General features: G+C 44.0%; 1 protein-coding gene across 4 annotated transcripts; it reads right to left on the minus strand.

Moving 5' to 3' along the window:
* Nucleotides 1-3: 3 nt before the first annotated feature.
* Nucleotides 4-12385, minus strand: LOC106746589. 4 transcript variants are annotated; one of them, XM_014623336.1, is made up of 6 exons: nt 10819-12385; nt 7383-7496; nt 4818-5034; nt 4010-4307; nt 2189-3245; nt 4-1671 (listed from the first exon to the last, which is right to left on the minus strand). In XM_014623336.1, exons 3-6 carry the CDS (start codon nt 4906-4908, stop codon nt 1213-1215), a joined length of 1905 nt encoding a protein of 634 aa, XP_014478822.1. In that variant the 5' UTR covers nt 4909-5034; nt 7383-7496; nt 10819-12385; the 3' UTR covers nt 4-1212. The 4 variants fall into 4 exon arrangements, with proteins under 4 accessions (XP_014478822.1, XP_014478819.1, XP_014478821.1 ...); XM_014623333.1 differs by having other exon boundaries at nt 6002-7496; XM_014623335.1 differs by lacking the exon at nt 10819-12385 and adding an exon at nt 9108-9177 and having other exon boundaries at nt 6002-7496.
* Nucleotides 12386-16083: the final 3698 nt, after the last annotated feature.

The following is a 16083-nucleotide window of genomic DNA, read 5'->3' on the forward strand; positions in this document are numbered from 1 at the left end:
AGAGCTTTTGGTCACTAGATCGATCGCCGATATAATATATCGTTTACACATCGGTTTATACAGATATTGAAAATTCACCGACACTCTTAAGAATCGATGTATGAGACAGCAGCCTGCACGTTAATAGTATCAGTCGTTATCTCGATGTAATAAATTATACCCGAATGAAACGCAAGTGTCGTCGCGTCGAATAAATGCATGCGGCGTTCGCGGAGAGATCTCTATCATCGCACGATTAAAATCAATCGACGAACTATATGTGCGGGAAGATACGAGTGTGCGCGTGTGAAGGGGCGCGCGTGTGTGTGTGTGTGTGTGCGAAGGGGCGTTCGCGATATAACGAAAGCTCACAAACATAATATCTTTGAAACGTAATCTTTGATCTTTATGACTCTACACCGCGAAAAAGAACAATAGAACCGCGACGAAAAAGCGATTACTTAATTTATTTTTCTTCTTTTAAGTAATGGTTATCTTGAACAAAGAATATTTTTTCTTCATAACAGTATTAAAATATACTCATTATACTAATATTCGAAACGCTCATTATCATTTGCTCGAAAGAAGAATTTGTTCTGTTTTCTAGAATATCATAAACTTTATTGATGAAAAGTTAAATTCGGTTAATTTGAATAAGTAAACCGAAGTTTAATTTCAGTTTAGTTTTTGATTCAATATTCTTGAAGTGCTACATTTTCCAGAATATATTTTCAGAATATATTTCAAATAAATTGGATGCTTATGATGAATTTATAATATACTCATGGATATATATACTTATAAAATACTTGAAACAAGTATAACGTTTATTTGAATGCGGCATATGTTTTTCTGTGTGTTCGAAATTCTCTTCGCGTGATTCCCGACGTTGTTACGTCGCAGCGCAACTGCAAAAATATTGCCGTTGCGCAGGAGAGCGGCGACACCTTCGCGAAATTGCGAGATGATTTGTAAAATAATTCAATAAAATTACTATAACAATTAACTATAACAATAAATTGTTATAATAATTTTATAATAAATTATTACAATAATTGAGTGAAGAAAAACGCTGTACAATGTGGCTATCTCGCCCTCTCACTCCTTAAATCTCCGCACCCGCGGATTCTCTCTCTCTCTCTCTCTCTCTCTCCCTTTCGTCGGGGATATGTACTTAAATTATTATCATATACAAAAGGTGATCAGTCTAATCACTCATGAGATATGTCGTGCCTAAAGGCAGTAGCAATAGAGGCGCATGTTGAACTCGTCCACGCAGGCACTCTGTTTGCCATAAGCGTTTAGCCTGCTGATCGATCCGACCAATTTGCGACTGTTGTCCTCGGTCCTGTAGCGTATCGAGCCCTCGAAGACCGCGTCGCCCGGGGTGGTCTGTATGGTCACCGTGTAATCCATCAACGTGGTGCCGTTTGACTTGTCGAGCCACAGCTTCGCGTCCTTGATGTCCTTCAGATTCAAAATCGCGCACGGCGGGTACTTGCTCAGCATGCCGTTCAGCTCGCCGACGAGGAAGGCCACGCTGTCCTGGAGGCCGGTGTCGTTCAGAGAGATGTTGCTGCTGGAGTGGCACATGCACCAGTGACTCGAAATCTGCGCCATTTCGCAGGTACGATGCTCCGGCACCGGTAAGAACCAGCTGATGCCGCGCGGCACCGGCGAAGCCGCCTGGATCTTAAGGTAGCACAAATCAGTATTTTGAGAATTTCTTGATACTCGCACTATACATAGATTTCAATGTGACCGAATTATTGACGCAATTATATAAGTTGATTGTCCATTCGGAAGCTGAGATATTATTCGAAACTAAAGATGGTACTTTTTACATGCATTCCTTGACGTTGATACGTTCTATTTTTAACTTCCAATTTTTTCTAAATCGTATTTAGAATTTTAATGAAAAACTACTGTGATATCAAGGACTAATATACAGATATTACACAAAAATGTCAGAATTACTGGTCATTTTGTTTTGAAAATACAGCGATGTAAAGTTCATAACTTATAGTAATACTAAAAAAAAGAAAAAATACACATATATATGCACGTACATATATGCACATATATGAGCATTTTTATATACATATATACCTTTGTCTATTATCTATGCATTTTGATTAGACCAACTAAACTGTTACATAAACTACTGCATAAAAAAAAAACGCTGAAAACATGGCACACCGTGACTAACCTTAATGCGCTTCTTCAGGAAAGTCTCGTGCACCACGTGCGGGTTCACAAAGTCCGTGAGGGTCTCGTGAAGGTCGAAGGGCGTGGTGAGGCTGCGGCTGTTCCTCCGGAGATTGCCCCAGGCCAACGGGTACTTCTCCCGCCACCACTTGGGCAGCACGATGAAGACGAAGGGCAACCGGTCCTCGGTCTTGCCCTGGTACGTCTGCCGGAACTCGCCCCACCGCATCCCATGGTCGCTCATCATCACGAGGACCGTGCGGTTCAGCAGGCCCTGCTGCGACACGTGCTCGACGAAGTCGCGGTACGAGCTGTCACCCAGCTGCGGATACGTGAAGTAGTCGTGGGTGAGACTCGCCTGCCAGATGAAGGCGAAGTACGGCTCCGTGGCGAACTCGACGGCGGCCTTGCGGGCGTACTGCAGCAGGCAGTCGAAGTTCTTCCTGGCGCCGAGGCAGAGATTGGCGTTCAGCTTGTTGGAATTGCCGATGTCGTGCTCGGCGCCGATGCAATACGGCCGCAGGTAGTAGTCGGTCGGGGGCTCGCGGAAGCCCGGTTTCAGGTAGTTGAAGGTCGTCATGCTGCAAGCGTCCTCGGCGAATATCGTGCGGTAACCGGCCGCGCTGTACTTCTTCCATAGGAGCGGACAGTCGTCGAAGGTCTTTTCGGGCTTCTGCCAGCACAGGTTGAGCAGCTCCCCCGCGCTCAACCCGGACAGCACCGGCACGAGGTTCGGGTACGTGTTGTCCGCGACCTTCGTGTAGCCCAGCATCTCCACCGCGCCGAGGGACTGGAGCGCCTTCACCGTCATCGGCATCATCCTGTGGAAGTTCAGCCGGGAGACCGAGTCGAGCCCGATCACGAGGATGCTCAGCCGATCGTTCTCCGTGTCCATTTTGTTGAACGTCTGCTTGCATCTGTCCTCCACCGAGGGCTTGCGTGGCAGGAAAGCGAAGTAGTCCTTGTATATCATTTTGCTGTTGCGGGAACACTCGACCTTCACGAACTCGGCGCTCACGGTGCAGGAGTCTTTGAAGGGATGGCACTCCTTGTCGTATCTGCAAGCGCAAGGGACCTTTGAGTTACTAATTGGAAGGATGTCAGTTTTTTTGCGGATGTTCCTCGGGGCTGATTGCATCGTTTCTCGAAGTAAGTAATAAGTAACGTTCGATTCAATTAATTCTCCTTTCCCCTCCCTTTTTCTTTTTTTTTCGATATATTACGGTATAACGACGAGTCGCTAATTCGGAAAAAGAAGCTCAGTTCCTGCGACTGAACAGACGGAAAAAGATTACTACCAATTCAAGAGACTCACATATTCTTATATAAAGAATATATAATTTTATATGAAGATAAAACTTGCTTATATATTGAAATTCTTTATAATTCCGCTAAAAATATCATATTCTTGTTATTCAAGAATAATTTTTATGAATTGGGTGGGACAAATATTGGATATAAAGAGAACAATGCCTTTAAACTGATACAATTCTTAGTTTGGGAGATATTGTTTCTTCTATCCAATATTTTTCCCTCTTAACTCGTAAAAATTATTCTTGAATAATAGGAATATGATATTTTTCGCGGAACTATATAGAATTTCTTCATGTAAGAGCAAAAATCACTTGTTCTGTCCTTAAATAAGCAGTCGAACGGTTTAATTTCGAGACACCCTGTATATCTCGTATACATACATTCGGTACGATTAATTCGGATTTTTTATTTTTTAAATTAATTAACTCGATTAAAATCACACAGACCGAGATGCGGTCCGAGCCGCTCGCGAAAATAATACAAAACAATCAGCCGGTATAACACTCACGTGACAGCGTTGTCTTGGTCCTTCGTGCGCCAAAAAGATCGCCAGCAACAGCTTATGCCCTTCGACTTGTTGTAAAATTCGTTCCACGCTAACGGATTGACGAACAACGCGGTGTTATTCGAGTCGATCAGCGGCAAATTGCCGTGATCGCACACGAGTGGCTCTTCCTTGGTGATGAAACGCTTGATGGCGGGATCGAAGGGATCCATCGCGGGTATCCGGCAACCCTTGTTGCGCACCAAGAAGCCGCCATTGCCGATCGGCGAAGGGTAGATCGGCTTTAGCTGTACGTAATCCTCTGCAATTTACCGATTGATCGATCCGATTAGACCCGTCAACGTAGGGGGGTGGTTTGAGTGTAAACGGGAATCAGGAACGAGAGTGAAGTGAGGCCGGAAATGAAGCCGGCTACGGAGGAAAATAAATCAGAGAGACGGCGAATATTTTATGCTGCCGTAGGAAAGAAATAAATATACAAGATGCCTCTTAGTGTACAGTTGGACAGAAAATGACGATTACTGCTTGGCAGTATTAATAACGACGACATGAAAACGACGTCAAAATGACGACAAAAAAAAGAAAATGATCGAAAAATGAGTCTTACAGTCATTTTTGCGTCATATCGACGTCATTGTCGTTCTCCGTTCTACCTGGGTTTTTCATAAAACTGCCCCAGAAATCCACTCGTAAAATATTGAACGACACTTAAGGAAACACCCTGTATATTTATATGTCCGCTACGACAGCGTACAATTAGCATTTCTCTCTGAATTATTCTCCCCCCATGGGGCGGATAAGAGCGACTCACCGTGGGAATTCTCTTTGCTCTGGGCCATCGCACCGAATCGGACGATGCGAAATTGGCCGGTGTTGTAACTGTTGATAACGACAAGTGACATGAGTAGAAAAATCAACAGCCCAATTAGCCATCTCCGCAGTCGTAGGCCTCCTTTTTGTATCTTGATTAACGTCGCGGTAAATCCACGCTCATCGTTCAGGGCCTTTTTGCCGCCGCGAAACACCGCCTGTCCAGAGAGATAGAGACAGAGAGACAGAGAAAGAGAGAGAAAGAGACAGAGAGAGAGAGAGAAGCTATTCTTTTTCATTTACTTAGTTGATTTTCCGAACGAAGTTCCCTCGACGCGTGACGATTCGCGAAAGGTTTCGCTTGCGGATTCAACACACGATAGATACTCCGCGCGACAATCACTCGGCCATTCAATCGACGACCGATCCGGCGATATTTCGAACGATATAGAGAAGGAAGTGGTATTATGGCCCTTCTTAATATTAGGTGGTAAATTATAGTGATTACTTATGGAATCATTTATTTAGTAGCCCGTCGTTTCGCTAAAATGCCAGTACACACAACAGTCGGTATTTGTTGCAACGTATTTTTATTTTCGAGCATTTCAAAACGTCTTCAAGGTTTTAGCATTTCATTGTACGTTCCTCGTTCTAGTTAAGCTTGTAATATCACACAAATATACGTACATTTGAGTGTTTCGTTCGTTATTTAAGATTTCATGTTTGGCAAAACACAGATGTTAGCTGTTTGAAATCGCAATTGGGCGAGAAAATATTTAGATTTAAAATGCTCCTTATACATAGAAATGAGCTAAACCGAAAGCACCGAATTAATTGACACATCTAATAACATAAACTGTAAGCGGGGGTCGTAATATCACCTCTCCCTCTGATAATTATCAACGCTCGCGTTGAAATAGAACGCGGTCGATGGTCGTCGGAAATGCGATCGTAATTTCGTAATTACCGCGTTATGATCAGATTAATGCTTCTCGTAACGCGATACACCACCGCATTCGATTGATAAGCGTGCGAACGTAGCACTGATCACGGGGACCGCGAGGGGATGGTTTCCGGCGCGCGTCTGATCAAACGAAATACCGCCGAGATACGCCGAATTAGAGACCCGCCGGAAATCGTATCGAAAAAGTCGTGCGAGATGCAAGCTCGTTATCTATACTTTACCTCCTCGTGAAAGTGATTTTCACGCATAACAGAGCGGTTACGTAGGTCCGGCGCTTTTGTACGTGTCAGATTGAACTGAACCAGCAGAATGTACATTATGTCCGGCGCATTATTATTATTATTACGTTATCGTGATAACGTTATCGTGATAACGTATTATCAGATCTTCGATATCATATTACGACCGTGTACCGTCGATATCGACTCGCGCATCTGTCGCACTCGCCCTGGACGATCCAATGTGCGTGCGATTAACATTAACTGTAATTTATTTGTATCCTTATGTTGTATTCTCGCCGATGTCACATCCCCCAACAGGGGAATTGAGCAGTCTTGGTCCTTCGGTGTTCCATCGTTTCGCGTTTTGGTGATTTCCGGTCTCTCTCTCTCTCTCTCTTTTTGTTTTCCGATCGGCTCTCACACCGCTCTCACGTCCTCCCGCGGACACCGTCTCGTTCGTCGCGCACTCGGGGCCGCGAATCCGAACAGACGCATCGAACGCGCAGTATTTACAGGGAATCAGCCCGTCGACGAGAGAGGCGAGCCGTGCGAGGTTCACCGGCGGCGGTGAAAGCGATTCTCCCTTTCGGCCGGATGATTGTCTATCTAGAGGGAGACGCACGCCCCGGCGAAGATCCTGTTATCGTTTCTGGTTGTCTTAACGGCCGTTTGAGCGCGTGGTTATTTCTCTTCCACGTGGTCGTGATATGTTTCTCGCGTGGTCCATGAATTTCGCGACGATGAGCGTTTCCGGCGAGCGTGTTTTCGCGGACGACGATCTCTCTCCAGCGCGGCGGCTACGAGGCGCCGTCGATGCCGGTCGTCGCGCGGACCTGGAAGACTTCTGGATCGTTGACTGCGGAACACCGTAGCCGTTCCGATAGCGTATATGTGTATATATATATATACATATATATTGAGCATATATATATATATATATATATGTGTGTGTATATATTATTTATGTATGTATATACAGCGATATATCGATCAATGAATGTCAGCGGCAGCGCATAAGGGGCGTTTCGGTTTAATCGTCGAGTGATTTATGCTTTTTCCATCTGACGATTCGACACGTGCGTCGTCATCGTCGTCGTCGTCACGCGATAAGCGCGCGCTTGCCCGGGACAATTTTAGGCTGCTCTGCCATCCGCAAATCTCCTCCCCCGCGTTGTTGTCTATTATCCGGATTGATTTACGATATCACGGGTGTGTTTTTCCCTCGATCGAACTGCTCGCCCCGCTTCTTGACCGTTAGTCCGTGAAGATCGTCGTTCTGTCAAGACACGTGTCATATCGCCAAGCAATCTCTCTCTCTCTCTCTCTCTTCCTCTCTCTCGTCGGCGTCTAATGTTAGAATCAGAGCGGCGTCGGTTCATACACGCGGATACTCCGGATTATTCTTCTTCCCGCATTCACTCGATCGTGAATCGCGCTCGTCGGCGTGCACACATCATCCTCGGCGGGCGCGCATCACTCGCTGCCGGTTGTATTCCTGAAACGATCATCATCGGCACGTTTAATCGCGCAACAGGGCGTACAGGCGCGATAGAGTTATCAATATCTGCCGATAAGCGCTACGCCGGAGTTGCAATCGACGCCGAGGAAGCTTCCTTCGCGAATCCCCCCGGATTCATTCGTAGCCGAATTCTCCCTTTCTCCGCGGCGAACCGCGATATAAATAGACAGTGATTGATTTTTCTCTTTTATCCGATCTCACCGATTGACTTCGGTGGAATTTTCGCCCGTGACTTGGCCTTGCATCTCGATGATGTCTGATTATTTATGAGTGCAAAAATATGGAAATATTGATTGACGCTTGCTGACACGCCGCACAAAGTCGCCGTCGAAATCGATGAGACACCGAAAAAGTTCCCTCCGCGAGTCTTTCGATTAATTCATAGCCGGTCTCTTTGTATAACGAAAAAATCGCGATATAAACATAGTGTATGTGTGTATGTGTGTGTGTGTGTGTATGTGGAGATTGATTTTCTTTCTTATCTGATTTCAAGCCGGCTTCGGTGGAATTTTTACTCGTGACTTAGTTACATCGTGACATTTGATTATTTATAAGTGCGAGAATGCGGAAATATTAATTAAATTTGCCGATACACTGCGCAAGGTTGCAATCGAAATCGATGAGACATCGAAGAAGTTTCCTTCGCGAATCCTTCGATTAATTCACAACCTATCTTATTTTTTAATGAAAATCGCGATACAAATAGCTGATATGTGGAACTTCATTTTCTTTCTCACTTCAACTCGACTTCTCCTTCAACTCGACTTCAGCAAGAAATTTTTACTCGTCACGCAGTTTTATCGTAACATTTAATTGTTCATAAGTACTAGAACACGGAAATATTGACTAATATTTACCGACGCGCTACACGGGCTTGCAATCGAAACCGATGAAACACCGAAGGAGCTTTCTTCGCGAATCTTTCGACTAATTCGCTCCGATCTTGCTCCGATCTTGCTCTTTAACGAAAATCGCGATATAAATAGACGTTAGAGCTTGATATTCGTTTTCTCTCTAATTTCAAACCGCTTTCGGTGGAATTCCCAGCCGTAACTTGATTTTATCGTGATACTTGATAATTCATAAGTGCAGGAATGAAAAGAAGTAATCGTGATTCAAAATTGTAATTCGAAATTCGAGCGAAATTCGCACGGAGATGAAATGGATTTCATACCGGCAAGGAGAGTAGATCACGCACGAGTGAAGTTACTTCATTCCGCATACACATACGGGCGGAGTTACGTGCACCTATCGGAGCTACATTTTCACTGGTGTATTTGACCATCGATACGTATCTATCGTTTCCGATAAGTGTATCGCGTGCATGACAAAGTTCAATCATCATTTCCGGCTTCGTGAGCGGCGTATATGTCTCGAACAAACACATTGGACTGTTCTCGTGAAAACCCCCCGAGATGTTTGATCTCGACCTCGCTCGTTCGATATTTGCTCGCTTCACCTCTCTTCGCCTGCTTCGTCCCTATCGTACCGAAATAAACAGTCGACCCGCCCGATGGAAACGTGCAGTTAATTCTTTAATACAAAACCGTTGACGTCAACAAACCCTGGTGGCGAGGTCATACGTACTACGATCCGGTCCTCGCGCATGTGAACTCGCGGAGATGAACTCTCGAACAGCTGTTTGTTCTCGGCGCTCATCCACCGTAGCTTCGCTGGTGCAACGTGCGCGCTCTTATACGTACTCACAAATCGCACTGCCTCGCAGCTCTCCACATAACACGTACATAACAGCTCCAAGGGCCTTCTCATAGCGACTTCAAGCTCGCCCCGACGAGCGTATCGTTATTATTATCACTTTCCGGTCGCCCAAGATATCTTTCGTTTACCCAGCCGATATTTTCTCTCTCTCTCTCTCTATCTTCCTCTATCTCTTTCTCTCTCTCTCAGCGTTTCCACCGTACAGAATCCGCAGCCACGTCGACGGAGGTCAACGTGCGTGACGGACACGAGGAGGGCGGCAGCCAGCCGGCTAGCGAAATCGGCAGACCGGCTTAGCCGAGCCGGCTAGCCCTCGCCCTCGGTCTCATCGTCGCGCCCGGCGACGTCGGGCTCCGTCATCGGCGGGCCAGCCAGCCGCCCGCACGCGAGCACGTTCGATGACCGATCTCCGCCGGGGGTTGTTTCCACTGGAGAAGTCGCGCGAGGCGTTGCCGGCGAGCTGGGGGTTCGAGCGAAGTGCGCGCGGCCACCGTGGCCAGCCGAGACTGGATGAGAAGAGACGAGAGACGAGGAAGGAGAGCCAGGCCGCTCTCTGTTCTCTGGTCGATAGCAGAGCGTGCGCTGTTCTCTGGCGCGCGACGACGACGAGCGCGGCGGGTAGCAGGTGCGCCCCGTAGCAACGCTACCTGGACGGGCGTAGGGGCGAATTTTCGAAAGTCCGCTTGTCCAGGAAACACTCGAACGCGCGATTCGCAATCACGTCGGCCGACCGGTAGATCGCGATTAACGAACGACCGGCAAATTTTGAAGAAAAGCACCAACCGAGAGCAAAACTGGCCGTACCGTTTCGCTTTTGGGCTCTCAAGTCCCGTTGAAGCTGTTAAATTCATGTTTATGCGCGAGAACGCAAACCAGCATTTCTTCATCGAAATATATGAGAGTCTTATGAAAATGACTACATATTTCCTTGCAAGTAACTATTTTTTAAGAGGATTAACGCTTCTAGAAACTAGGCACCAAAACCGACATACCCGTGTGATACCTATAAGGAATTATAAAAAAAAGAACAAAATAAAAGCGCTGAAATTATATTATTTTGTATATTTATTACATATTCTTACATGTTACCTTTAATTTAATATTGTTTTTAAATTTGAAAAATTTTGCAATGTACATCGCTCCTTTATTATGTAGAAATAGATCCCTTAATTTTCTAAACAAGGAAACAAGAAAAACAGGATAAATCAATCATCGCTAGTTTCAACTGATTCTGCAAAATGATATTTCACAGAAAATTCAGATATCTTAAATAGGTTAAAAGATCATTGTGTGTTTTTTTATTTATAGCTGAAGTGGCTGCACCAGTTCGAGAAATTTACATACACATTGAAGCGCGTGAAGCGCACTTGTAAGATTCTCACGCTTTAAGTGTGCGTAAATTTCTCGAACTAGTTCAGCTATAAAGAACAGACTATAAGGAACTCAGATATGTCGGATCACAGAACAACCTAATCTTAACTTTCCTTGCCGTGGTTCAATGATAGAAGATAGAAAGATTGGTACAATATTCAAAGCGATCTGAAAGGTGTAAAATAGTATTGTCAAATAAGTTACTTACCGCTGATTTGTTACTTGAATTTTCGCAAGAGGATGACTCAACGAAAACGAAAAATCAAACGACAGGCATGGTTTACAACATAAGTATGTCGCTTGACCGCACCTATGTCAGTTTTGGTGTTTTTCCTCCAACTTCCGAGCACGACGACGCGCGGTCGGAAAATGTCACGCACAGCGGGTGAAGGGAGCTCGGTATCTTTCATTCTTTCGGAAACACCGAGATAAAGAGAAAGAGAAAGAGGGAAGGGAGGAAGAGGGAAAAATATCGCCGCGAACTTTCCGTCGAGATATTCCATTTCATGTGTATTGATCTATCGGGAGAGATAGCACGCTTTTTGCACGCGAGTTGTTTCCATTCCTCGTGTGAAATCATCCCGCGAGTAGGCCGCAAATGTTTCTTCTGGTTATCGCGCGATGGTGAATTAATGCCTTTTGAAAATGCGCCCCGAGATATTGCGACGTACGAAGTTGCGTTTGTGCGGCCGATATGATACACATGTGAACAACAAGCGTGATCGCAGTGGGGTCGAAATTGAGGTGAAAATGATAAAAATTACGTTATCTCGCTGTGATTAACGCGCGTAATTAAAGCGGGGATTCTGTACCTACTATGCTGGGAAGGGCGAGAGGTCATGGAGTGTCCGTTTGAGGAGAAAGAAGAAGAAAAATACCCGTGCTCGATAATCTTGCAAAGTCACATGGAAACGCACATTTGTGTGTCTCTTAATTTTACACCCACACACACACACGCGCGCACACACACACACACACACAGACGTTATGCAAGCATCTTCGAAAAGATATCAATTGCGCGCCCTCTTTAAATATCGATACGCTTATCGCTAAAAGCAAAAGGAAATTTCGACACTACGCGATCACGCTTGTTGTTCACATGTGTATCTTGACCTTGCACACATACGCTGCGCCGCGAGTATATCGCGCCCATAAAAGATATCATTCCATTAACTGCGAAATGAAAATCTTCGGAACGATTATAAATGGACCAATCGGACCGAGCGAATTGATTCTTCGCGGATGTTACTGGCAAACTGCGCGGAAATGCCGATGCTTCGGTTTCAAGTGGACACAAAAGCGAAACGCTCGTAGCGCTGAATTACCATCGTCGATGTGTTAATGAAATTGACAGGCGGTATTTTATTCCAGAGATATCGTGTTTCGCTTTTGCGAAGTTTTAAATCGTCACCGTTCTATAATGCTCGTCGAACTGAAAAAAAGAAACACAACCGAATATTACCGTGAAGCGCGAAATAGAGCGAAATATTATATATATCAGCGGTACGCACATTTGTGATAATACATTTGTGATAAATTGTGTTGTAAAGTGGTGACACAGATCGGATTCATGTTAAGGAAGTCCGAGCGTTTGACCAGATATAAGATAAATCTGTAATATATATATGATGCAAAAGTTAATCGAACTAATGATGCGTAACAGAAATTTCAATAATCTTTATCGTATCGTTTCTAAAATATTTAATTATAAACCTGCACGTATGCCAGCACAAAATTCCAAATTTCTTCTAACTTCTTCTAACGACATATTTGTATATAAGACGGAAGTTTAAAAAAAACTATTGTAAACTATTGTATTAAAGGCTAATATACAGATATTATAGATAAATTTTAGAATTTTTTTATTGACCGTTTCGTTTAGAATTTTTTTATTGACCGATTCGTTTCAAATTAACATTTATTATTTGGTTAGTGAAATAAACGTATAGAAAGGAAATTTTACTTGATAAGCAGTAAATTGATCAGAGGCCCCTCTGATTCGCCCCTGGAAATATGACACTTGACGCTAGAACCTACTTTACGCAGATTACAAATATTCAATGTATTTATTTGAACACACGCTTAAAGCTATATTGATATGACCATTTCCGATAAAATTTACGGTGATTGATAAGCCTATCTGCGCAGATAAGTTTGCTGGAAGTATGCCAGTAATAATAAAAATCGCGGCAGTATTTCCCAAAGAGAAAAAAAATAGAAACTGCACGTTTCAAGTTGTAAAATATCCTGATGCAATAATGTTCGTTATTTAAATATTTCTATAGACTTAATGTAAACATGTTTCTTTGAATTTTAAAATGACATCGCAGACAATTTGCAAAGTTCCACAAGTAATAATCTCAGCGGAGGTGGCAAGAGATGAACAATCGAATAGACGTCAAACTGATGTCAAATCGACGTCGGAACAATCGAAATTACATCGAATCGACGTTGGATTTGACGTCGACTCGATGAGTTATTTCTCGCTGGGTCAGTATCGCGCTTTAGCATTACGAGCACAGCCGAATATTTTGACGTTATCTGTACGCGGATAAGCGACAATTTACATTGACATGTTAATCATATCTGTATCTCGTAAACTTGTCAGTAGCTGATAAATTTGCGAGCCACATTGCTGGTGAACGCGAAGAGGAACGTACCTATCGTAGATTTCCGTATCGACGGAGGTGTTACCACATGGAGGTTAAAGTTAGCGGATACGTCGATTCTTCTCGCGCGAAACCCGTGTTACGTTTAGTTGATAGTTGATCTTGGCGGTGACAACATAGAGACCTCTTTGTTTTGCTGAAAATAATTTTTTTTTTTTCATTAGTTTAAGTCACATACGTATTTTTCGTATGCAAAACAGCCGAAATGCCTCTTTTTACGATCCTAATATGATTCGCGCTATCTGTTATTTATTAGTCAATAAGACGTTACTGAAACGTCATTTGAACGTCACCTTGCCACTTATAATAATATTTGTTACATCGAAGCACAAACAGGCCGTACTTTCTCGTATGAATTTCAATCGACGTGATCTACTTGCAATTATTTTCAAATTTCTCATCTTAAAAGCGATCAGTTTTAAAAGAGGATCTTCCGATGTAAATAAAAAAAAAACGTAACGGTTATATTCGTGAATTGTCAATTGAAGGCTCACACCGCTCCGTCATTATAATAATGGTTTATTGTTGAAGTGATATAGTTATAATGATTCGTAACGTATTTAACTACAATGATAGGTTTCATATATCTAGTACAGTCGTGTTTATACATGGATTATACAATATTTACAGTATAACTTAAGATCGTACAAGCAATACTTTTTTTTTTGGACAATTTCACAGGACAGGACGCCACTAGGCCGATGGCTATCTTGGGGGGATATCTTTGTCCGCGTTACACAATATTTCGCTCGCTCGTGTAAGGTATTTTATGCGACATACATATGACTCGCGCGTCCCTTAAGCGCGAGTCGACCGTTTAAATTACGAAAATTTTGGTAATACGCTAAAAATGTGTACACACCGACTGTTCGATACGCTATCCGCTTCGCTATACTTATCAACCATTTATCCGTCATACACACACACGCACATACTCATACACACGCATACACACACCCATTTATATTTACAATATAACTTTGTCCACGATTCTCTTGCGCGTCTAAGGGCGACGTTCCTTTCTCGGAAAGGAGAAAAGAATATATCTTATAGTTTTTTTCATAGAGAGAGAGAGAGAGAGAGAGACTCGTAACTTTATATATATGTATACCCCGGGGTGAAAATCGTATCGTTCCGGTTCGTGGATCGTTACAACGGAACAACACAGTGCATCTTCTCGTAAGATGTACAAATTTATAGAAAGACCAGGTCTCATTTATGCAATACCGTGAAAACAATCGCCAGTTGATAATCGATTAATCGAGGATTAAAGCCGCAGGACAAGTCGCTGAGGCGTTTGACGGTTTCGACGTGTCGAGAGAAAGAGAGAAAGAAAAAGAGAGAGATAGAGAGGGAGGAAGAGAGAACTCACGCTGGTGCGTTTCGACACGAATAATAATTTACATCGCTCGAAATCACTCTTACACACACACACACACACACACACACCGAAGAGACGAACATTCTGTCCGGCACATCTTCCTTTCGAACGTAAAAATATAATCTGATTCGCGTGGTGAGTACAAAACGTCGATATGCTTCGGTGCATCAGATTCGATCGCCACTCTGTCTTTTCGGTCTTTCGAATCGAGCTGCCTCGATGACGACACAACGGGCTTCGCGAATGTGAGCTCGCCGCTCGTTTCCCGGGCGAACGAATGGACACCGCGTGTTATACTAACGGTTAAGCAGCTATCAGCGATTTTTGATTTTTTTGGCAAGCGCGCGCGGCATTTTCCTAGAGGGAAGCGGCACATCTCGTCCCGAATTGCCTTCTCTTTCTCTAGTTCCTTTCTTCCTTTTCACTCGCTTCTCCCTTTTCGATAACATCGCGCAACGAGAGAGACGGCCGCGATCGACCCGTGCGCGGTCGTCGACGGATTCATTCGGTATCCCCTGCCTTAGCTCCGTTACTCTAACGAGAAATCAAATTACTCGACCGACACAGTGTTTCACCGAGGATGCGAGTATGGCTTAGGCCGCACATCCAAGTGTGTAATCTTACGCGTAGTCACTGTTTTACGCATTTGTACGCACGTCGACTATGATTTTACGACACATAAGTGTCGAGAAATCTTCGGATTTGCCGTATAATTTTCGCACACTTACACGTGCAAAATTGTAATTTTTGCACGGTTACGCGTGTAAAATTACACTAATAACACGTATAAATTACAAATGCGTAAAAAGTAACTATATAAAGCGTGTAATTGTACTTGTGGTCGATTTTTACGCATTTGTACGCGTGTTAATGCTAAAACGTGATTTTACACACGTAAGTGCGTGCGAAAGTTACACTTGGATTTGCCGCGTAATTTTTGCACACTTATACGTGTGAAATTGCAGTTTTCGCACACTTATGTGTATAAAATTATACTAATAACACGTGTAAATTACAAATGCGTGAAAAGCGAGCGCACAAAGTGTGGGAAATTACACGGTTGGATTTGCTGCGTAGGCTGCTCTTACGGGTCCGCTGCACGCACACGTGTCGCGTCTCTCACCGTGTAACGCTCGCTCTTCGGGTCGCGCGCGCGTTACAGGTGGTTGGGCTTTTCTCTCGTTCCTTTTTCCTCGTCTTCGGGGGGATGGGGTGGGGTGGAGGAGAACATACATGGAAGCCGTTACACGAGTATTAATTTGTGAGTATGTACATACACGTAGGATCTCGATTACACGTTAAAACTTCGCCACGTTATCAGCGGTGCCGATTACGATATCGTTTGGCAAAAATACACGCAATCCCTCCGCGAACTCGGGAGACAGACGGAGAGAGGGAGAGGGAGGGACGGAGGGGGAGGAGG

Source organism: Dinoponera quadriceps, unplaced genomic scaffold, assembly GCF_001313825.1.
Source record: "Dinoponera quadriceps isolate SergipeBrazil2010 unplaced genomic scaffold, ASM131382v1 scaffold1573, whole genome shotgun sequence".
In the NCBI taxonomy this organism is placed as follows: Eukaryota; Metazoa; Arthropoda; class Insecta; order Hymenoptera; family Formicidae; genus Dinoponera; species Dinoponera quadriceps.